At 50.5% G+C, this 24,498-nt stretch overlaps 1 protein-coding gene across 3 annotated transcripts in view; it reads right to left on the bottom strand.

Moving 5' to 3' along the window:
* TNK2 (tyrosine kinase non receptor 2) overlaps positions 1-21,145 on the bottom strand; it is a 97,572-nt gene extending 76,427 nt beyond the window's left edge. The window contains exons 1-2 of one of the 3 annotated variants that reach the window (XM_081190043.1): positions 20,131-21,145; positions 8,918-9,188 (exon numbers count right to left, since the gene is read on the bottom strand). In XM_081190043.1, coding sequence (XP_081046169.1) covers positions 8,918-8,941 — 24 coding nt within the window. In that variant the 5' untranslated portion in view covers positions 8,942-9,188; positions 20,131-21,145. Of the gene's footprint in view, positions 1-2,356; positions 2,498-8,917; positions 9,189-20,130 lie in introns of those variants that run through there. The other 2 variants (XM_081190044.1, XM_081190045.1) reach the window with 2 other exon arrangements.
* Positions 21,146-24,498: the final 3,353 nt, after the last annotated feature.

The raw sequence follows: 24,498 nt of genomic DNA, 5'->3' as shown, positions 1-24,498 counted from the left end.
CACATGGCAGGGCATGAGGCTCCTGACATGGGAGCAACAGCTGAGCAGGCCTGCATAATGCAATCTTACTCCGAGTCAGACCATTGGTCCCTCGGTAATGTCTACACAGACTGGCAGAGGCTCTCCAGGAACACAGAAACCTGCCTTAAACAGAGCCAGACCATTGTTCCATGTAGCTCAGTATTGTCTACACTGACCGGCAGAGGCTCTCCAAGGTTTCAGACCTAGGGAACATTCCCAGCCCGACCCAGAGATCCCAGAGAAGGCCCTGGGGCCTTCAGTATGTTTCCGAGCACAATTCAAAGTGTTAGTGCTGACCTTTAAAGTCCTAAACGGCCTCGGTCCAGTATGCCTGAAGGAGCATCTCCACCCCCATCGTTCTGCCCGGACACTGAGGTCCAGCGCCGAGGGCCTTCTGGCGGTTCCCTCCCTGCGAGAAGTGAGGTTACAGGGAACCAGGCAGAGGGCCTTCTCAGTAGTGGCGCCCTCCCTGTGGAACGCCCTCCCACCAGATGTCAAAGAGAAAAACAATACCAGACTTTTAGAAGACATCTGAAGGCAGCCCTGTTTAGGGAAGCTTTTAATGTATGATATATTGCAGTATTTTAATATTTTTTTGGAAGCCACCCAGAGTGGCTGGGGAAGCCCAGCCAGATGGGCGAGGTATAAATAATAAATTATTATTATTATTATTATTATTATTATTATTATTATTATTATTATTATTATTATTAAAAAGAGGCTCTTCCACCGAGCTACAGATCTTCCCCAGCTTTCTCATTAACAAGTTGACCTAGGAACCATGTTGTAACACTTAGTATTTACAGAACACATTTCAAGTGTTCAAAGTGCTGCATTTGAATATATTTCTTTAAAAAAACCATTCTGTTTCACTTCTCGTTTTGAAAGCAGCCCAGGGAATCCTTGTTGATGAAAGGTCATTTCATCATAGATAAAACTAAATAAGTTCACAGAGACGTAATTTCATTAATTCTTACAACAGTCCTGTAAGGTAAGCCAGTTCTATCGCTCCCGTATTTTGACCTGCCAGTGAATGGCATGTAATACATTTAATAATGTACGTTTCCGAGCACAATTCAAAGTGTTGGTGCTGACCTTTCAGGACCTAAACGGCCTCGGTCCAGCATACCTGAAGGAGCGTCTCCAACCCCATCGCTCAGCCCGGACACTGAGGTCCAGCTCCGAGGGCCTTCTAGTGGTTCCCTCGCTGCGAGAAGCGAGGTTACAGGGAACCAGACAGAGGGCCTTCTCAGTGGTGGCACCTGCCCTGTGGAACGCCCTCCCACCAGATGTCAAAGAGAAAAATAACTACCAAACTTTTAGAAGACATCTGAAGGCAGCCCTGTTTAGGGAAGCTTTTAATGTTTAATAGGTTATTGTATTTTAGTGTTCTGTTGGAGAAACCCAGCCAGATGGGCGGGGTATAAATAAATTATTATTATTATTATTATTATTATTATTATTATTATTATTATTATTATATAATGACGATACTAATAATGGTGATGACATACCTGGCCGAGGGGGGGGGCAGGGGGAGAGAAAGGGGAGACACAGTCCTGAAAGGTGCACAGCAAGTCTATGGAGCAAGCAACCTTTGAAACAGAAGCTGAGAAGTTTGTAGCTGCTAATCCCCATCCCTTCTCAGTGCAAACAAACACCCGTCAGTCACATGTGCCACGAGGGAACCCCGGGCGCACGCAATTTCCGATGCATTACACACCAAGGGACAGTTTTCAGCATCATTCCACAGAAAGAAGGAAAAGGCCAACCGGGTCAAATAAGCGATAAATCATGTTTCCACAGAAGTACCACTCACACAAACTGAAAACGCATGTTTCCTGTTACACAAACACACACACACGAGAGTTTTTGAAGCGTCAAACTGAACTTCAGACAAGCCCGCTCCAGACCCTGGAAGCATGCAGCCCGTCACTAAAACCACCTAGTTATTACAACAAGTGATTAGCAAAAACAAAGGAAACGTTGCTTTAACGCCTCCCTTTTGCTCGCTGTGCTAATGAACAAATACACACATGCAATATAGATCTTACTGACCTAGAAAAAGCCAACCCAGTTCCCACTAAGGAACAAAAGCCCCAGTGGACTGTTCTCAGTCCTGCCCTCCCTGAAGGGGGGCATTTGGCTTTGCAGCCTTCTGGGCCCTGGCAGTGGAGTCTCAGGGTCTGCATTTAGTCGCCTTAGGGGCTTCAACCTCATCGCAAGCGGCCTGGGGCCCACCGGAGAGCTTGAAAAACAAAAGTTCTCTGCCCCAGCTGCCAGCCTCCCACATCCCCCAGGGGCATCAGGGGCGGCTCCTGGAGTCGGTACTCACCTCCTGCATCTCTTCCGGAGGGATGCCTTAAGGCTCAGGTGGCTGGTTGCCCATCGCCAACATCTGGCCAGGAGTTTTGCTCTGTCTCTCTCTCTCTCTGCCTCCCTCTCTCCCAGCCAGGCTGCCTCTCTCCCAATTGGCCAGCCAGTCACATGACCATGACTTCACCCATCTTGGCATGCAGAGAGGAAGGTGACCATTCACTCATTAGCAGTGGCGTCAGAGTTTCAGTGACAGGCTCCCATTCACCAGGGAGACGCACCGGTCCGGGTGGTTGGCTTCCTTGGAAAGTCACGCTGACAGCCTCAGACGAAGAAGTTGAAGAAGAAAAGGGAATCGCGCAACACACAGCCTCCAGGCTCCCGTAAATTCCGGAGAGTCTGGCAGGCACTCCAAGGTGAATCCGGTGCATCTCCCATCCCTCAGGTTCAGCCGCGAGGAAGATTCTCCACCAGTTAGACCCTCCTGCCATCAGGAATGCCAGCTGCTGGCACCAAAAGCCAGCAGACTTGGGACTTCACCTGATCCTCAAATTCTTTGGAGGGGTCACGGACGAGAGATGAACTATTGCCAGATGTTATGGATAAGGAAGTCCTGTGCTGCTTTTATTATCTATATTTCAATAGTGGTGTGGGTTTTTAAAAAATATCATTTCAATTCTATTGTAGTTTAATTACTTTTTAGCTGGGCAACGCAGACAGATGGGTGGAGTACAAATTATAAAATAATAATAATAATAATAATAATAATAATAATAATTATTATTATTATTATTATTATTATTATTATTATTATTATTATTATTATTATTTTATTTTTTGTCTTTAATTGGTGTTGTTTTAATCTGTGTGAGCAGCCTGTGGGAAAAAGGCACACAGATAGATCTATTTATATCTATAAATAGATATAATAATAATAACAACAACAATAATAATATGCAGTGGCCCTACTGAAGAAAGTACAGTGGACGCTCGGGTTGCGAACGTGATCCATGCGGGATGCATGTTCGCAACCCGCAGCGCCCGCAACCTGCAGCGGTGTGTTTGTGCGCGTGCAGGTCGCGACTCAGAGCTTCTGCGCATGTGCAAAGCGCAATTTAGTGCTTCTGCGCATGCGTGACCACCAAAACCCAGAAGTAACCCATTCCAGTACTTCTGGGTTTTGGCGGTCTGTAACCCGAAAAAACACAACCTGAAGCGTCTGTAACCCGAAGTGTGACTGTAATGACCTCACAATGGATAGACTTCCTTCCACACAAACCCCAGCCCAATAGTTATGGGGCATTAATGGCTGCAGAATGGGACTTTGGTCTGATCCATGGGATCTTTCCTAATGTTCTTAGGCTCTCATATTTACCCTCACCACTGCAAATCCCTCCCAAATGGCAAATGCAGTGTCTTCTGCTGCTGCTGCCACCCCAACCCTGCAGTGGGGGAGGATTTGGGCAGATAAACAGCCGAAGCCTGTTTTGCCTCGAGTCGGGCGACCCCGAGCCGTGCTCTCGGATTGCAGCTTGACTTCTGCCCCTCCTTTCTCGCATCGTGGGTACCCTCTTCCCATTTTCACAGCTGCCATCAGGGTCGGGAAGAGCCCCTCCTCATTTTTAAGATTATCCACAGACACCCCTTATATTTCCAAAGGCAGCTGGCATAAATCGAAGCCCACTCATCTGAACCGTAATAAAAACAACAATCGCTGCTACTAACCAGGAAATGCCTAGCAACATCGCCCTGTCGCTTGCCTTAAGGTGAGGCTCGGTAGCTTAATGGTTGAAGTGGGTGTGCATTTGTGTGTTTGTGTGAGAGAGTAAGAGGAACAGAGCGTGCCTCCCAGACCATATTCGCAAGGGGGATTCAAGTGTGAGCCAGAAACATCAGGAAGCACTTTCTGACCGTCAGAACTGTTCAGCAGGGGAACAGATTCTCTCGGGAGGTTCTGGGCTCTCCTTCCTGAGAGGATTACAAGCAGAAGTTGTTTGGCCACCAGGGATTCCGTAGCTGTGATTCCTGCACGGCAGGGGGTCAGACTAGATGACTCTGGGGGTCCCTTTCCAACTCTACAGTTCTCTGATCCCATGTAAACGCTGCACAAGCAAATCAGGTTCAGCGCTTGGATCAGAACAAACGCTCAAGAAAGATCAGACATAGTTCCACCTCTGCATCCGTTTGTTGTGTGAAAATCAGGAGGAATGCTGAATAAACAGGTCACCTGTGGGTGCTCAGAAGGACAGCTTTGAGTGCAGAAGATCTTCCCAGCATCTAACGTCCAGAGCCTCTCAGCCAGCAGGGCTGAGTTTCTGCCAGCTGAGAAGTGGGGCAGGAAATTTTCCAGCGCTTTGTTTTCCCATGGAAAATTTCCCATTTCGTAAGTTCATCTGTTAATTGCGGTGAACGGGTGCCAGCTGCAAACAGATATTACGCAAGCTTGGCCGTTTCATAGCTTCCGGCCTCCTTTACTCAATGCATCCAAAAAATGGGTCTAATTTCAATAGGAAGTTCTCCCAGGAACCATTCTGGGTCAACTTTCCCCAGAAAACTGACAACACAGGCTGTCAGTGGAGATAGAGAGAGTTTGGCTAGAGGGAGATATGGGGGGCATATGGCCCTCCCAGCAGACTCCACTGTTGGACTCCAATTCCCATCATCCGCAGCCGGCATGGCCATTGGCCAGGGATGAGGCGAGGAGTAGCTGAGCTTCACCTGAGGGATAGCAGGTTCCCCATCACTGGCATAAATGCAGTTAAGATTCACTGTTTGTATAAGGCAGGTTAATATCTTGGCAGTGAAATAAAAAAATTGAAGGTCTTATATATATAATAAATGTTCATAAATTTACCAAGCAAGCACGTACATAAATATATAAACCACATGTCTGAAGCAGCACAGGAAAACAGCCCTGAAACCATTTAGACTCCCAAACTGACCAGATGATTTCTCTGCAAGGTCGAAGGAAAATGGAAAAGCCTCCCCACTGTCTTTTCCTTCACAAATCCTGTCTTAAGGGTATGTCTGTGTATGACAATTGAGAAGCACTGGCCTGGGAGCGCTCTAATTGGAGAACAGCCTTTACCAAAGGTGTCATGGGCTTTGAAGACACTCGAACTCAGGACGCAAGGGAGAAATGTGCTAAGAGGAAGGCACGCTTGGCAAATCCACACCATGATCAAATCCCGCCCAGAAACCAATGTCCCCACTGTGGAAGGACGTGTGGGTCCAGAATTGGCCTCCACAGTCACTTACGGACTCATTGTTAAAACCATGTTTATGGAAGACAATCTTACTCAGCTACTCAGTACTTAGTTACTCAGTGATCACCAAAGAAGAAGAAGAACATGTGTATTCCTATAGTGCCCTCTAGTGGCAAGCGGGTAGAGGCATGGGTGGCGCTGTGGGTTAAACCACAGAGCCTAGGGCTTGCCGATCAGAAGCTCGGTGGTTCGAATCCCCGTGACGGGGTGAGCTCCCGTTGCTTGGTCCCTGCTCCTGCCAACCTAGCAGTTCGAAAGCACGTCAAAGTGCAAGTAGATTAATAGGTACCACTCCAGCGGGAAGGTAAACGGCGTTTCCGTGTGCTGCTCTGGTTCGCCAGAAGCGGCTTAGTCCTGCTGGCCGCATGACCCGGAAGCTGTACGCCGGCTCCCTTGGCCTGTAAAGCGAGATGAGTGCTGCAACTCCATAGTCGTCCGCGACTGGACCTAATGGTCAGGGGTCCCTTTACCCTTTACTAGTGGCAAGCTGGAGTGAGCAGAGAGTGCAGGACATCCCCCTGGAAATTGTTTTGAATACCAGTTGCTGGAAACAGTGGCAGTGATTTTGTGCTCAAATCCTGCTTGGGGGCTTCTGGTTGGCCACTGAGAAAACAGGATGCTGGAGTAATAAGGCCATTGGCCTGATCCAGCTAAAGGGCTTTTCTCCCACCCTCTGTAAGCCTGTCCCTCCCCATCCTCTGTGCCTGCTGCTGTTGAGTCTGAGCAGGGAGAAAGAGTGACTTCTCAAGCCATGCATCTTGGCTTTTATAAGAATTATTCTCTCTCTGCTGGTGTGCATAACGTGGAGAGATGAAACCTGCTTTTTCGAGGGGCCCCTCTTGCGCGCAGCAGCAATGCCCATAAAATGCCCCTTTCTTTGTCCCCACTTCCCCATAGAGTGGGGAGAAAGAAACAGTTTGCTAGCTCCATGCTTGGTGCTTTGGGAAATGACGGGAAACAATGTCCCTTGAGCAGCGCAATGTGCAAGGGATTTTGGACAGGTGGGTGGGGCAACTCAACTGTCAATTATGTGACATCATAATGAGGACATGTGACTGCCATATGGGTCCCGCCCACCAGTCGCATTCTGCCCATAATGCTGATCCTAATTAGCATCTGACTCGCGAAATCAAAAAGAGGTCTCTCCCCTTTATGTAGGCAATGCTGAGCCGCTGAGTACCAGACAAGGCACCTCCTTCATTTTGGGGGGTTGGGCTAGATGACCCCTGGGATCCCTTCCAACTCTACAGTTCTATGATTCCTAAGTTCCCAAGAGATGGAGCAACGAGTTGGGGAGGCCAGGTTTCAAATGCCACCCCTGCTGGGCAGAGATCAAATGAGTCTTGAGCAAGCCACACACAAGCCTGCTGAAACTTTCGTTTTCTGCCAACCTCAATGACAGGTTTCCTGAAAACAGCTTGCACACTCAGGAAGCCACTTGCGCAATTCACCACCCAGTTAGATGCCATGCTCAGAAACATATGCAGCAGCCTATGCACTTAAAGGTAAAGGTACCCCTGACCATTAGGTCCAGTCGCGAATGACTCATCTCGCTTTATTGGCCAAGGGAGCTGGCATACATTTTCCAGGTCATGTGGCCAGCATGACTAAGCCGCTTCTGGCGAACCAGAGCAGCACACGGAAACGCCATTTACCTTCCCGCTGGAACGGTACCTATTTATCTACTTGTACTTTGATGTGCTTTTGAACTGCTAGGTTGGCAGGAGCAGGGACCGAGCAACGGGAGCTCACCCCGTCGCGGGGATTCGAACCGCCGACCTTCTGATTGGCAAGCCCTAGGCTCTGTGGTTTAGACCACAGCGCCACCCGCGTCCCCCAGCCTATGTACTTATTCGCCAGTTAAAACAAGAAATAAATAAAACTTTAGAAGTCTTAACTCTGCACCATCCAATTCCGTCCACAAAAAAGCCATTGAAAGAATTTTTCTATTAAGAAAAACCTAGACGCTACTTAGCAGTTCCAGGTCCGATGGTCTCAACTTAGAGGACGCACTAAAATCTCGGGAGGGAGGAAATAAGCTCCTGGTTCTCAGCGAGGCGGAAATCCTGTGTCTGGGCTGTGCAACTTCAGAGCAAGTGGTGTGTGTGGCGGAATCCCTCCCCAAAGAAAGCTAACACACCAGGGAAACATTTAGCCTAGAATCCTTCTCCCTGCTAAACAATCACCTGAACCTGCTTTTAAAAAATTAATTAAAAAGATATCAGGTCCTGAAGATGAGTTTCCACTGTAACCATGTCTGGACTTTTCTTAAACGCAGCTGCTCTTTATTGTACAACCTGGAAAGTCAACGCTGTTCAGTCCTAGGCTAGATAGCCTAAGCTTGCAATCCTGTGTGCAGCTACTTAGAAGCCCATGAAGCTCAGCAAGGCTTACTTCTGAGTAAACTCGCCTATGATAAAAATAAAAAAATTCCTTCCTGTAGCACCTTAAAGACCAACTAAGTTAGTTTTTGGTATGAGCTTTCGTGTGCATGCACACTTCTTCAGATACACTGAAACAGAAGTTGCCAGATCCTTCTATATAGTGAGAAGGTGGGGAGGGGTATTACTCAGAAGGGTGGTGGGAATGGGAGATTAGCAGATAGCTGAGATGAGCCTGTTGACGACTCTTAACGACTGCAATAGGTCTTCCAGGAAAAGGCAAGGGGTGAGAAGGTGAAAAATGGCTTAGTCAACAGTGTCCTTCAGCTCTCTATATTGGACAAACAGGCCAAACCTTACGCCAAAGAATAAACGGACATAAATCTGACATCAAGAATCACAAAACAGAGAAACCAGTAGGAGAACACTTCAATCTCCTAGGACATTCTATACAAGATCTCAAAGTAGCTGTTTTACTACAAAGGAATTTCAGAAATAGACTGGAAAGAGAAGCTGCTGAATTGCAACTCATTACCAAACTCAAAACCATGGAGAGACCTGGTCTGAACAAAGACATTGGATTCTTATCTCATTATACATGACTAAGCCATTTTTCACCTTCTCACCCCTTGCCTTTTCCTGGAAGACCTATTGCAGTTGTTAAGAGTCGTCAACAGGCTCATCTCAGCTATCAGCCAATCTCCCATTCCCACCACCCTTCTGAGTAATACCCCTCCCCACCTTCTCACTATATAGAAGGATCTGGCAACTTCTGTTTCAGTGTATCTGAAGAAGTGTGCATGCACACGAAAGCTCATACCAAGAACTAACTTAGTTGGTCTTTAAGGTGCTACTGGAAGGAATTTTTTTATTTTGACTATGGCAGACCAACACGGCTACCTATCTGTAACTCGCCTATGATTGTTTACCTACCTGAGGCTGTGTTATTTGGGTCATCTTCTGTCTCCCAATCCCAGTGTTTCCTTTCTCTCCAGGAGGCTCTGGAAGAGAAGAGTCAGTCCTTTGGTTCTCCACCTTCCCTTATGACTTGCTTCTTCTCCCTCAAGAAAGGATCGACCTGGAGCAGGAGATCTACTGAGAGGGGGCCATCTAAGCACCCAGCTGCTTCAGACGGTTAGGGTCTCCCTCAGGCAGAGGATCCCAGGTATCACAGGGTGGTCCATGGAGGTGAGTCACACCCAAACTGCAAGAGGATGGAGAAGACAGGCGTCAGTCACCAGAGGTTTCCTGTCTGGAGCTGCAAGTGTTTGAGACAGAACAAGAAGAAGCTTCAGCAAAATATGGGGTTTCGTATTTAATAAAATTAGAGAATCGGAGGCCTGACTCTCTGTCGTGCTCTGTGACACTTTAAAGCTTCGAGTCCTCAGTTTTCTCCTTCCCCAATAATTCTTCCCCAGTCTTGGTTTCTATTTTCTACACAGATAAGTTGGCCCCTGTTTCCCCCTTCCATGACAAATGGCCATCTGTCAGGGATGCTTTCGTTGTGATTCCTGCAACTGAAGCTAAGCAGGGTCTGGTGTGGTTTCAAATTGGGTGGGGGACCTGCATGTTGAGATTCCTGCATTGCAGGGGGTTGGGCTAGATGACCGTCGGGGTCCCTTCCAACGCCACAATTCTGAGATTCTAGGATATGCGCCCACTCAGCCACTCTGGTCTGTGGAACTTGCATTGCTGCAAGGGCCATGTCCTACCCATTTCACTGCATTGCAAGGTCCCAAATGCTGCAAGCGTTTCCTCATGGGGGAGCTGCTCAATCACTTGGGTGGCCTGATCCTAGTCACACAGATGCCCAGCCACAGCCTAGCGACTGTCTTCCCCAGCCAACTCTCAGGCAAGGTCAGGATCCGCCCCCCCCCCGCCCTTGGCTACAGCTAAAGGGAAAAGCCAGTACTTCCTTGGCCTGAGAAGAACAGCAGAGTTATTGTTGCTAATGGGGGATGCTGCTGTGTGATTTCTCGTTTTCTCGTGAGTAGAGCAGCCCAGACCCGTAGGAGGGCAGATTTCCCACGCCCCTGTCGCTCCATCCCCTTCCTCCTCCTGCCAGTAGCTCTGCTTGGGAACATTTCGGGAGGGCTGGTCCCTGGAGGACAGGAAAACACTCCACTCTGAACAACACCCAGCAAAAACAGCTATTCCCAGGGCCATACGAGACGATAATCTTTATTGTCTTTGTCCCATACAGAACAACGAAATTGAAAAAATCTACATAAGACATTCAAAAACCAACAAGCCTGCTATCCCAGCTATCCCCACCTGGTTAGTCCCCTAAAAACTCTGATACCCCATTTTTAAATACAATATACTCCCGTAGATACTCCTTATACTGCATTTAAAACCAAAATTGCATTTGGATAGAAACTGTTTGTCAGGCGGCTAGTTCTAGTCTTTACAACCCTGTGGGACGCAGGTGGCGGTGGGTTAAACCACAGAGCCTAGGACTTGCCGATCAGAAGGTCGGCGGTTCGAATCCCCACAACGGGGTGAGCTCCCGTTGCTCGGTCCCTGCTCCTGCCCACCTAGCAGTTCGAAAGCACGTCAAAGTGCAAGTAGATAAATAGGTACCGCTCTGGCGGGAAGGTAAACAGCATTTCCGTGCGCTGCTCTGGTTCGCCAGAAGCGGCTTAGTCCTGCTGGCCACATGACCCGGAAGCTGTACGCCGGCTGCCTTGGCCAATAAAGCGAGATGAGCGCTGCAACCCCAGAGTCTTTTTTGTCAATGGAGATTATTATTATTATTATTATTATCAATCTCATTTCTATACCGTTTTATATTTGAAGGGAACAAATTCAAAGCCGTTTAGCACCCATTAAAACATCAAATAAAACAATCCAAACTCTGCCGGTGAGCCACGACCCTTCCCCAAATCCCCTTCCCCCAGCACAGCCAATGCCCCAGATAACCCTAAGCCCCCCCCCCCACTGCCTCCTGCAACTTTGGTTATCAGCAGAGAGTGGGAGAGAGCGATTAGCGGAACAGAACAGAACAACCAAATGCCGTTATCGTCAGGGCCTTTTCCTCCCTCGCTGATTGTTTCTTTTCGAGGCATCCGGGCCAGGCGGGGGCCCTGCCCAAAGCCTGGACAGAATGGGCTCAGCCGAAGATAAGGCTCAGCCTTCCCAGGCCTTGGGGTGCCCTCTAGATGTTGGGGCTGCCAAACCCATCAGCCCCAGTAGCCAACCTGGCCAATGGGTCAGGGAGGACAGCAGACACGGCGCAGGAGCATGGGCAGGGCACCAGGTTGGGGAAGGCTAACTCAGAGTGCCATCAAGAATTCTTATTCAGTGATTCCTCGGGTTGAGAACTTAATTTGTTCCGGAGGTCTGTTCTTAACCTGAAACTGGGTTAGCGGAGTCTGTAACCTGAAGCGTATTGTCAGGGAACTGACATCGGAGCCAGAGGCGGAGGGAAGGCTCTCAAATGATGCTGGAGAAGGGCCCAGCAGGGAGAGAGGCAGCTCCGCAGATGGGGAAGCCAATCAGCGCAACACCAGGGAAAAAGGGGAGCAGATGGGGGAATCGGCGAGAGGGCTCCAGGACTCTTCACCGGACACCAGCGGGGAGAGCACGGGTCCTCCGCTACCCACGCCCACCCTGCGCAGAAGACTTCCGCGCAGAGAGAGTAGGAGGAGACTGGGTGTCAAACAACTTTTATGTTGGAAAAGATTTAAGAAACGCCCACTGACGGATTCTGCTAGCAACTGAGGCAGCCACGAAGTGAAGGGCTGTCCAGACAGAAAGGTTTAACCAGGCAACCTAGCCAGGAGTGGTGGCAACTTACACACGAGCAACCCATACTCATTACACGTATGTAACCTGAAGCGTTTGTAACCCGAGGTACCACTGTATATAGCTACACACACACACATTTTTATTAGGTTTTTTTAAACATATCATTTCCAACAATCATACAACATAACTTCTTATCTTATACAATATTTTGGACTTCCGTCAACACCTCTGATGATTTTCCGTTCTTTATCACTTATTCTGCATTTCTTAATTTCTCTGGTACTCTTAATTATCATTAAAGTGGTACCTCGGGTTACATACGCTTCAGGTTACATACACTTCAGGTTACAGACTCTGCTAACCCAGAAATAGTACCTCGGGTTAAGAACTTTGCTTCAGGATGAGAACAGAAATAATGCTCCGGTGGTGCGGCAGCAGCGGGAGGCCCCATTAGCTAAAGTGGTGCTTCAGGTTAAGAACAGTTTCAGGTTAAGAACGGACCTCTGGAACAAATTAAGTACTTAACCCGTGGTACCACTGTAACTAATAATCCTCGTCATAGTCTTTCTTGCAATATTTCAAATAGTCCTCCTTACAGAACTTCTTGCAGTCTTACTAGCGTTATCTGTTCATTTCGATTGTTTTTCAAATACAGTGATGCCCCGCAAGACGAATGCCTCGCAAGACGGAAAACCCGCTAGACGAAAGTGTTTTCCGTTTTTCGATGCGCTTCGCAAGACGAATTTCCCTATGGGCTTGCTTCGCAAAATGAAAACGTCTTGCGAGTCTTGCGATTTTTTTCGCTCCCCCCCCCTTTTTCTAAGCCGCTAAGCCGCTAATAGCCTTTTAGCCTGTAATCTGCTAAGCCTTTAATAGCCGCTAAACCGCTAAACCGCTAATAGCGCTAATCCGCTAAGCCGCTAATAGGGTTGCTTCGCAAGACGAAAAAACCGCTAGACGAAGAGACTCACGGAACATATTATTTTCGTCTTGCGAGGCACCACTGTAGTTAATAAATTTACTCCAGTCTTATAAGAATCTGGTCCCGCAGGTTTCGAATCCTTCCTGTTAATTTATCCAGTTCTGCATAGTCCATCAATTTCATCTGCTATTCTTCTTTCGTCGGTAATTCTTCTAGCTTCCATTTGTGCCCCTTTCCACAGATGAACAATGAGTGGCTCACAACATCATAGGGAATAAAATGCAACACGGCTCAGGATCTCAATACTATACCTTAAGGACTGCCCCTCCCCATATTAACCGACTCAGACCCTGCGCTTGTTATCTTCTCAATGACCTCCATCCCAGAGAGTTTCAGAGAACGGGGCCTTTTCAGTGGTGGCTCCCTGACTGTGGAATGCTCTCCCCAGAGAAGCTCGCCTGGTGCCATCACTACATGACTTTAGGTGCCAGGCAAAAACATTCCTCTTTACCCAGGCCTTTGGCTACTGAATAATCTATGACGGTTAAAGCTGGGGGGTGGGGCTGTATTATGATTCTTTTATTATTCTGTCCGCTACTATGCTTTTTATTACATTTTTATTATCTATGCTCTGTAATACAGTGGTACCTCAGGTTAAGTATTTAATTCGTTCCGGAGGTCCGTTCTTAACCTGAAACTGTTCTTAACCTGAAGCACCACTTTAGCTAATGGGGCCTCCCGCTGCCACCTCGCAATTTCTGTTCTCATCCTGAAGCAAAGAGGTACTATTTCTGGGTTAGCGGAGTCTGTAACCTGAAGCGTCTGTAACCTGAGGTACCACTGTAATAGAAAACTCACAAGCAGCACCCCCAGCACAGGAGCAACTCTCCCTGATACGCCACCAGAGCATGATTTCTGTTCTTATCCTGAAGCAAAGTTCTTAACCCGAGGTACTATTTCTGGGTTAGTGGAGTCTGTAACCTGAAGTGTATGTAACCCGAGGTACCACTGTATGTTCGTAATGTTGTACAACGCCCTGGGATCTTTGGATAAAGGGCGGTATATAAATTGAATAAATAATAACATTAATTTCAAGATAATGTGTTAGGAGTGACAAAACAGAGCGCAGCTCAAACACCTGTCCCAATATCATCTGCACCAGCCTTCCCAACCTGGTGCCCCCAAGATGGTGTTCAGCTGCAGCTCCCATCGCCCTTCACCATTGGCCAGCCTGGCTGATGCCCATCTAAATCTGGAGGGCAACATCTGGTTGGTCTCCTCCAACGAACCACGGCTCTCTAGCGCTGTTGGAAAAGAGCCTTTCCATTCCTGCTGCCCTGGCCTCCTTGGGCAGGGTACAAATTCTACATCATCATCATCATCATCATCATTATTATTATTATTGTCATTCCTAGCCCTATTCGGTGGGCCAATGGCCTGATCCAAAAGGCACTTCTTACATTCTTGCAAGGCCTTCGGGAATTATGCCGAGGGCAGCAAATGGCACGGTTTTGCACAGATCACAACCCACCCCACAATCTTTTGTCCAACACCAATGGGCAAGTTCTGGTTTTGCAAGGCTTACCGTATTTTTCACTCTATAAGACGCACTTTTTCCCCTTCAAAAATTAAGGGGAAATGTGTGTGTGTCTTATGGAGCGAATGCAGGCTCCTTGGCTTCAGCGAAAGCAATGCGAAGCCTCCAAAGCGCAGAGGGAGAGCTCCCCCCGCGCTCCGGAGGCTTCGAGTTGCTTTCGCTGAAGCCGCCTGAAGCACCCGGACCTTAGGGAACTCCCGCTGCGCTCCGGGGGCTTCAGGCAGCTATCTGAAGCCTTCGGAGCGCAGTAGGAGTTCCCGCTGTGCTCCGAAGGCTTGCGGATAGCCGCCTGAAGCCTGGAGAGGGAGAGGGGTCAGTGCACACCGATCCCTCTTGCTCTCCAGACTTCGCTTCGCTGGAGAGGCGCTGCACAGTTTTCCCTCTCTGCGCAACGCCCCTTCAGCAAAGCGGGAGGAGAAATGGAAGGGGCTCCGTTTCTCCTGCCGCTTCGCTGAAGGGGCGCTGAGCAGAGAGGGGGAGAATTTTTTTCCCCCTGTTCTCCCCCTCCTAGGGTGCGGTGCGTCCTATAGAGCGAAAAATACGATAGTTGTGATCCTCTGTCCTGACTGCTCCTCCTGCGTTGCACTTTTCCTTGGCAGAACGGCACCCAAAAAAACCTCCCACTTTGTGCCATTTCTGGACCCCCGAAATGAGAAGCTCCCCTGCCAGCAATCTGCCTCTCCTGGGTCAGATTAGGGAGGCTTAACAAAGTTGCTCAGCACTTTCTCAGGCACAGCCGCCTCCGACCGCCAGCCTGGATGTGGCCCAGAGCACGGAAGGGGAAACAAAGGGAGGAAAAGAAAAGAGAATGGAGAGGAAATGCTTTGGGGCACCATCTGCACAACATCTGGAGACCCAGGAGAACAGAAGGGCTCTGATCAACAGGAACCATGTGTCCCCCTCCCCACACAACATGTTCCAGTGGCGCCACGTTGGGTGGGATGTGGGCTTGTGCGAGGCCAAAGCACATTGCTGTGGGGGGAAAGAAAAGCAGGCTTAGAATCATAGAGTTGCAGGCTGTGAAGGGATCCCCAAAGGTCATCCATCCCAACCCCCCTGCAATGCAAGGAATCTCAGCTCATGGCAGGTGGCCATCCGAGCTCTGCTTAAAAACCTCCGAGGAAGGAGAGGCGCTTCCAGGCTTCTCACTGTGGGATGTGAAACACAAGAGCAGTCAAGTACAACATTCCTAGAGTGAACATGTTTACACATGGGGAGGAATGTTTGTCCAGCCAGCAGGTCAAGTTCCTGTTTCCTTCTGGGCTGGGACAGACTTCCTCTGCATGTGACTAGAGGTGGGCGTGGCCTCACCTGTGCAGGTAACGACAAAAGCACAGGGCAGGGCAGCCATCTCTCTCTCTTTGACTACATGCATCGAAGAAGCAACATCTGCTTAGCCAAAGATGCTCTCTTGGCCTCCAGCCAAAGGGACTGTCTCTTTATGAGATAGTTTCCAGGTGTATGTTACTTTTCTAAGCTATGTCTGCCTTCTGGGATCCGATTGTGAACAGAATGATGTGCGAGTAAACCTTTTTATACTTTTATAGAAGACTGTTACATGCCTTATCTTTTATGAGGGAATAAGGGGGAAATACCAGAACAGTTATTATAGAGGCTTTAGTGAGCCTGAGCAAACGCATCCGCTGTGAGTTTAAAAAGGGGAATGTTACTCTGCTAAATTGTGGAACTTGTTTACACAAGTTGGAAAGGCTATAATCAGACAATATATCCTCTCCTGCATCCCTGAACATTCCCACACTATTTCACGGGTGGGATTCCAGCACAAACTAGCAAACCTTTCTGGAAACCAAGCCATGCAACAAAGCCCCCCCCCATGATATTTTGGCAGGGTGGCTGGTAAAATTCAGGCTAGGCAATGTTTCTGTTAGGAGGATTTGTAGCTGGGTGACCATCTGAAAGCGTGCTCAGCAAGGGGTCTTCATCACCCTGGGGAGAAAGTGACAAGTGGGGTGCTGCAGGGTGTTGTTCGACACTGTTATATAACTGAAGGAATTCAGGGGAAGCCCATCCGATTTTCAGATGACACCAAACTGGGAGGGTTGGCTAATTAATACCTGAGAAAACAGGATCAGGATGACCTTAATCGATTGCAGAATTGGGCCACCTGTAACAAAATGGATTTAAATAGAGACAGGTGTCAGGTTCTGCACTTAGACAGGAAGAACCAGGTGCACAAATACAGTGGACACTCGGGTTGTGAACGTGATCCGTGCAGGAAGCACATTCACAACCCACAGCATCCACAACCCACAGTGCCGCATCTGCGCACGTGCGGGTTGCGATTCGGCGCTTCTGTACATGCACAAAGTGCAATTTAGCGCTTCTGCGCATGCGCGACTGCCAAAACCCGGAAGTAACCCATTCTGGTACTTCCAGGTTCGACACAGTGCGCAACCCGAAATCGCGCAACCCGAAGTGTCTTTAACCTGAGGTATGACTGTATAGGAGGGGAGACAGAAGAACGTGTGAAAAGGATCTAGAGGTCTTGGTGGATCACAAGCTTAACATGAGTCAACAGTGTGATGCAGCAGCAAAAAAGTCTAATGCTATTCTAGGCTGCATCAAAAGAAGACTAGTGTCCAGATTAAGGGAAGTAACAGTACTGCTCTATCCTGCCTTGGTTGGACCACAGCTGGAATATTGTGTCCAGTTCTGGGCACCATAATTTAAGAAGGATGTTGACAAGCTGGAAGGTGTGCAGAGGAGGGCAACCAATATGACCAAGGGTCTGGAAACCAAGCCTGATGAGGAATGGTTGAAGGAGCTGCGTATGTTTAGCCTGGAAAAGAGGAGACTGAGAGGAGATACGATAGACATCTTCAAATATCTGGAGGGCTGTCACATGGAGGAGGGAGGAAGCTTGTTTTCTCCTGCTCTGGAGAGTAGGACTCGAACCCGTGGCTTCAAGTTGCAAGAAAGGAGATACAGACTAAACATCAGGAAGAACTTTCTGACAAAATAAAAAAATTCCTTCCAGTAGCACCTTAAAGGTAAAGGTAAAGGGACCCCTGACCATTAGGTCCAGTCGCAGATGACTCTGGGGTTGCGGCGCTCATCTCGCTTTACTGGCCAAGGGAGCCAGTGTACAGCTTCCGGGTCATGTGGCCAGCATGACTAAGCCGCTTCTGGCGAACCAGAGCAGCGCACGGAAATGCCGTTTACCTTCCCGCTGGAGCAGTACCTATTTATCTACTTGCACTTTGATGTGCTTCCGGACTGCTAGATTGGCAGGAGCAGGGACCGAGCAACGGGAGCTCACCCCGTTGTGGGGATTCGAACCGTCAACCTTCTGATCGGCAAGTCCTAGGCTCTGTGGTTTAACCCACAGTGCCACCCGCGTGAGTCACCTTAGAGACCAACTAAGTTTGTTATTGGTATGAGCTTTCGTGTGCATGTGCTACTTCAGAACTTTCTGACAGTTAAGAGCTCCTCAGTAGCGGAACAGACTGGTCTGTCCTTCCTCGGGGGTTTTTAACCAGAGACTGGGTGGCAGTCTGCCAGGGATCCTTCAGCTGTGATTCCTGTATTACAGGGGGTTGGTCTAGATGTCCCTCGGGGTCCCACCCAAGTTCTCTGAATCTATTCCCCAAGCCACAGGTCCTAATCCTCCCTCTGCCCTTTCCGCCAAGGGCACAAGGCAGCTCAAGAGGCCAGGCAGCTGGGTCAACCTGGGAGCTAAATGCAGGAATTTAATCCATCCCACAACTGAACTCTCAGGAAGGCAGCGTGACTGCCAAGCCATTTACAAGGGCACAGCGGCTCTGAAGAGCTCGCGCCAGCTCCCACCTTCGCTCACTGCAAGAGCCATCACAGAACTGACCTCCCCACAGGCAGGACCCTGACAGGCTACATCGGAAGTCACAAGAGCAGGGTGACTGGGCCTGGAACTGGGACACCCCAAATCTAAGACGCTTAAAGGAAACCAAAATAAAATCTGTACCAGGGACAACAAAATTCTCGACTCTTAGCGAAGCAGCCACCTGCTCCTGTTGTTATTTTAATTGCACAAAACAATGAGGACTAATCACTTGACTTTTCTCCCTTTTTAATTTCAACCTGAAGCTTACGCCAAAGTCCAAAATCCGCAGGAACAAGAGGCCTAGTGCCCTTTATCGATTGCCAGTTGACAGGGGTTTTGTGCAAATACAGTTCAGGCAACTCTCCCACTTGAAAAAATAAAAGAGAGGCAAAGACTGGGGTGCTTTAGTTGAGATTCCTGCATTTCAGGGGGTTGGATTAAATGACCCTCGGGGTACCTTCCAACTCTACAATTCTATGAAATCTTGAGTTCGCCTCCAAATTGCAAGAGTTGAAGCGGGCCCCTCGTCCCAATTTGCACAGTCAAACACAGGACAACGCAGCTCATAGCGTCTTCAAACGCCATCCCTGTTCATGTGTGAAGTAGGGAGAGATGTCTCTGGTTTTCACTCGAGAGCCAGTGTGGTGCAGTGGTTCAGAGCGGTGGACTCGTAATCTGGTGAACCGGGTTCGCTTCCCTGCTCCTCCACATGCAGCTGCTGGGTAACCTTGGGCCAGTCATACTTCTCTGAAGTCTCTCAGCCCCACTCACCTCACAGAGTGTTTGTTGTGGGGGAGGAAGGGAAAGGAGAATGTTAGCCGCTTTGAGACTCCTTAAAGGGAGTGAAAGGCGGGATATCAAATCCAAATCCAAAACTCTTTTCATACTGGAAAGGGAGCCTGCGGAGAAGGAGGCAAACTGCCCTGCTTGGGGTGGGGGGGGACAGGGAAAGCAGGGGGAGAGCAATCACGCCTAGTTTGGTCCTGTGGTTTGGCTCGCTTGCTTGAGTGCTCTGGAGCTATCAGTAGCCAGGAATCCTCCTCCGCTACAGAGCAAGGAGCTACCGGTATAGCCACACGCTGTTCAGGGGGAAATCTGCAAGCATTTCACAGAATCGTAGAATTGCAGATTTGGAAGACACCCAAATGGTTATCCAGTCCAATGAAACGGGGGAATCACAGCATTTTGTGCTACGTAGGCAGGGTACTTGGGACTGGCGCATCCCAAATCTAAGATCCATACAGAAAAGGAAACCTGTACCAGAGACAGCCAAATTCTCTTCGCAGAGCAGCCACATGTTGCCGATGTTGAATTGTGTGTAATGGGGACCAACAACTTTTTTCTCATTCCAGTTTCAAACGGAAGCTCATGCCAAAAGCCAAATTCTGCGGGGGCCGGTTTGTGCAGCTCTTGACAGGTCTGAAACAAGCATCTTCATCTACCAGCCTGCCCAGAAGAAGCCCACCCTCGTGCCCCTTCCCCAACCTGGTGCCCACCTCAGATGTTTCTGACTATGACTTGCCCCCCAGTCTGTTTTCTGCTACCCAATGCAACACCCTCTGTGGACACCACAAATCTGCCTCTACAAAGCAGTACAATTATCCGTTCCAAGACAGAACTGTTTATGAGAGAAGAGAAGCGGTTTGTGGGGGGGGGGGGTTAGGAGGAGATACAGGGCCTGTTCATCCCCCTTGCAGATTATTTGTTAGCATGAGATGTTCTTCCGTACTGTTATAATCCACAGAAATTCAGAGAGCTTTCCAAACCCTCCTTTTACAAGTGGTTTACAAGGTCTGCAGTTTTTGCGCTCGTGTTGCAAACCGTGGAGCCAACATTTCATAAAATATCATTTAAAAGCACCCCACAGGAACCCACTTCCTTCCTCAAGAGGCTCTAGATATGGCTTCAGTTAGTCCGATCTGACCGACGCAACCTTCAGATCAGAGTATAGTGAGCGATTGCCTGTTGCCTGAACACACAAGACAAGGAACTCTACACAACAGGGGGGGGGGTTATTAGCCCCCCCCCCCGAATCTCCCCACCAGCATTTCACTTACCCACCAAAGCCTCTGCCTTCGCTTGCGGCCCTTTATCTCCTTGTCCTGCCATGGGGATCCCACATCTGCTCTCCAGCAGAGAGAGGAACAAATTCCAGAAATTGCAGTGTGCACACTCCGGCTGGGCTGTTTTGCTGGGCTGGCCAGCTGCCGCCGCTGCTGATCTTACACGCCAGGAGGCCCGAGCGAGTGTTGTTGACACACGCAGACAACCTCTCTCGGTTGCTTTGGCTGCTGCACACTGGCAGGGACAATGCGCTCTCTCGTGGCCGCACACTGCCAAGGCGGCTGCTCAGGTAGAGCTGCTGCTGTTAATCCGGCAAACAGCGAGATAACATTGTTGTGGCTTTCCAGAAACACAGGGAGAGACACAGGCAGCTGTTAGATGGCCAGGCTGGCAGGTCGCACACTGCGCAGAACTCCACGTGAGGAGGACATCAGGAGCAGCTGCGGCAATCCACAGGACCACACAGGGATGCTGACCATCAAGGCTGAGGTTTACGGCCCATCGCGAGGCCCCCCTGCTCTCTTTTGCATGGCACACCGCTGGGAGTTTGCAGAGCCAAGATCTCTGGCGGAGAAAGAGGCTGCTGATGGAGCAATCCAGATACAAGCAGAGGGGCGAACAAGGCGTTGGTGATGCACTGCAAGGGCTTAAGACTTCATGCAACTTCTAGGAATTTGAAGGGATTTGTGTTTCCGCAGGGAAGACGATCCTGCAGTAAGTTCAGGCCATACAGAAGTAGGAGGAAACGCACACAAAACAGCTTGCAATACACAGTGTTAAAACTTCCAGGACTTGGAGCGGAAAGGATGCACAGAAGGCCAGGAACGAGCCGGGAAAGCTGCGCAAAGAGGCTTGCGGATGAGAGAAAGTCGATGGCAAGGGTCATCGAGCCCAACCGGTGCCTGTTCAGGCAGGACCTCTCAGCAGCCTCTGCCACAACGGGAACGGATTCTGCCCCCTTTGCAGCAGATCCAGGGTCCTTTTGGCAGGGAAAGCCGAGAGCTGATTGAGCTTTCAGGGTCCGCTGGCCTGGGTCTTCTGGGAAGGGGGCCCCTTTCCTTGGCAGCACCTTCCTAGCCCTGCAGGGGCTGCCGCCTGCCCACGTTCCCTTGCCCTTCTTGCAGCCCCCAGCCCAAGCCGCCCAGCTCCTGCCGCTGCTCCTGCACCCCCCGCCTCAGCCCCCCCACCTCCTGCACCCCCTGGCCCAAGCCCCCTTCCTGCGAGGCCGAGTGCTGCACCGCCTGCCGGACCCCCAAGGGCTCAAGGCCTGGCGCCGGGCTCACATCCCGCTCGCCATGGGGCTGGTGCTGGCCCCACAGCCCCACCTCCTGGCCCAAGCCGGCCCGCCCCTCCTGCTCCTGGCGGCCCCCCAGGCTCGGGCCTTCCTCCTCCTGGCCTGCCTGGCCCAGACCTTGCTCCTCCAGCAAGCCTGCTCCACGCGGACCCCCAAGCAGCTCCTCCGGCTCCCCTTTCTCCTCCCAGACCTCCCCCAAAGGCGGGTGCTCCTCTTCCACCCCACAGCGCTCCGGCCGCTGGCCAGCTGACCCCTCCTGCACTCCAGCGCCCCTTGCCAGCCGCCTCTCGCCTGCCCACTGCACTTGCCCAGGTGGCTCCTGGGGGGTCCTCACTCGCCTGTCCCCCACCCCACTCTGCAGCCACTCCTCGCCCTCCTCCTGCTCAGCCCCAAGCCCCCCCAGCCAAGGGCCTCCCCCTGCCCACCCCCCAAGGGGCTCTCCTCTCCCCCTGGCCTGACTCTGCTCCTGAACCCCGCAACGCAGCACTTCCTCCTGCACCCCCGCCCCCAAAGCCTCCTCCTGGACCCCCACCGCCAAGCCCCACGCCTCCTGGACCCCCTGCCCCAGTCCCAGCGCCTCCTGCTGGCAGCAAAGCCCTCGCCTGGCCCGCACCTCCGGCCGCCGGATGGCTCAAGGGGGAGCCGGCTCACCCCACCGAATGGTCACCTTGGGACACTTGACCCTTTCTTCTCCAGCCCCACAAACTCCCTCTCCTGCTCTGTCACCTGCGCCCCGAAGTCTCCCCAACCTCCTCCTGTTCCAGCCGCTCTTCCTTTCCCCGACCGGCCCCCCGGGCGCTCCGTCCGGCCCTCCTCTCCACTAGTCCACCTTGACGCCTGCAAAGCTCCCTCCTTCCTCCTCCAAGCTCCCCTTCTAAGAGTCCCCCCGCAAAAAAAACAGCCTCTTTCCTACCCCCCCCCCCAAAAAAGTACCCCCAAATTTTAAAAAATCAACTTTTCCCCCGCGATCGCCTTCGCCAGCAGCCCCTTCCTCACTTTCCCGGCGCGCCCGAGCGCCGCCCTCCCCGCCCGGCCGCGGCCTCTGCGCCACCCGGCCCGGCTCGGCTGGCCAAAGTCGCCCGGAGCGTGGGTCGCCTTGTTCCCTTCGCGCTTCGCTCCGCCTCCGCCGCCTCCCTTAAAGGAGCCTCGGCTCTGCAAAACAAAGGAAAGGGGAAAGTGGGGGGCCGCAGGGCGAGCGGGCAAGGGAGGGGGGTCCGATCAGGGAAAGTGGGGGTGTCGAGGGCCAGGGAGAGGAAGGAGAGGGGTTGGCTCAAAGGGTCTCTCTGCGCCTCTCTTCTGCGCCCAGGGCGCACCGAGGCGGCCCGGGGAGAGCTGGAAGGAAGGGGTTAACGTGAGTTTGTGCCCATAAGGAGCGGGTGGGGGTGGCAAACCTCCCCCATTCATTAAGTCACTGCCCGGGTTATGTAACAGGCGGCGATGACTGCGCAGACCGTCGGGACAGGCGAAGGGCGAGCCCCCGGAGGAGGAGGAGGCGGCGGCGCCAGGCCGGAGTGGTCCAGCCGTTCCTGCATCCCCGCATCCTCCGGCCCCAGCGAGACGCGCACTTGGGGCAACTCGCCCCCCGCCCACTCCCACCCCCCCAGGATGATGCCGACGGGGAAGTTTTTGACTGGCCGCCAATAGCTAACGGCTCTTTGGGTTTTGGATCCAGATTTCAAAGGCTGAGGGAGACCTTAAGGGGTTTGGGGACACGTCTTAAAAGGGGCTGGGGGAGCTCTCCATCCAGGCGTGAAACGGCGGCCTCCAACGGTCAGACCGCAAAAGTTTCGATTCACCCAGGATGACCTTTCCTGCCCTGTGTATTTTATGACATCTACGGTTTTTAACGTCTTGCTTTTAATCGCTATTTTTAAAATTGATATTTTATATTGCTGTATTTTAGGTAAACTGCTTAGAGGCTGTTTGTTTTTCATGGAACACTATATTATTTATTTGATACATTATATCCTGTGCTCCCCTACCCTAAAGGCAGCAAACAGCAATATAATTTTTAAAAAAAGTTTAAAAAAAAAACAATTCCAATCGAGTAGCAGCCTGGAAAATATCTCAGCCTTGCTAAATAAACATAGATACCTGTTTCAATTCGCATCTCACAAACATGAATAGTTTTCAAGTTGGGGGTGGGGAGGTCTTTAGGGAGGGGGAGCTGATAGATAGATAGATAGATAGATAGATAGATAGATAGATAGGTGGGTAGGTAGGTAGGTAGTCAGTCTCAGTTCACATGTGATGATTCCTGAAGAACACCAGCCTCTCTGGCCAACTCAGGGAACAGTCCTATACTGAACAAGTCATCCATTTGCCACCCTCTTGCCTTCTAGATGTGGTCAAGACCCCCATCAGCCCCATCCAGAAGAGCCAATTACCAGGAATGGTGGGGGTTATGGTGAAGGGTCAAAGGTCACCCATCCTTGATCTAGAAGATCTTGCCCCATAATGCCAATTTTATTCCAGGCATTTCCAAAGAGCTCTACAGACACGATGACTAAAAGCTTTCGGCGCAGTCCAGCAGACGTTCTCCAGTCCTGGTTGAAATGAAGGGGACTCGAACAGAATGACTAGTGTGCTCTCGCACAGCTCTCATTCATTTTAATTAGGCTTGTGCAGGTGATCTTCCCATTGGAGCATGCCCATTTCGCTTTTACAAAAACATCCCAGACTTCACTATCTCTTGCATTGTCTCCAGTGTGCTCCAATCCCTGGTGTTTGAAGCCAAGTTCGCATGACATTATCCGTAATCCACACCAATCCTATAGTTGCTTGAAGAATACTCCTGTTGGGTATGTTTTCCTTCAAACTGGCTTGCCTCCGAGTTGAAAAGGTAAGCCACATTCCCTCGGCAGTTAAGCTGATGTGTGTGCGTTTGAGACAGCTGTTCTACATGCCTAGATGACAGCTTTATGAATAGGAGTATGGCGGGGTTGCAGGTTTGGGGAAACCAAACAGGTCACGCGCATCAGGTGAAGACATCTCCGTCCCGCTCTCCAGTGTGCATAACATTTTGCAAATGCAACTTTAAATGCGCTGCGTTTTAAGGCACTAATGT

The sequence above is a fragment of the Podarcis bocagei genome, assembly GCF_964188305.1.
Source record: "Podarcis bocagei genome assembly, chromosome: 4".
In the NCBI taxonomy this organism is placed as follows: domain Eukaryota; kingdom Metazoa; phylum Chordata; class Lepidosauria; order Squamata; family Lacertidae; genus Podarcis; species Podarcis bocagei.
The sequence above is the reverse complement of the archived record's forward strand: the minus strand, read 5'-3'. Positions and strand labels throughout refer to the sequence as shown.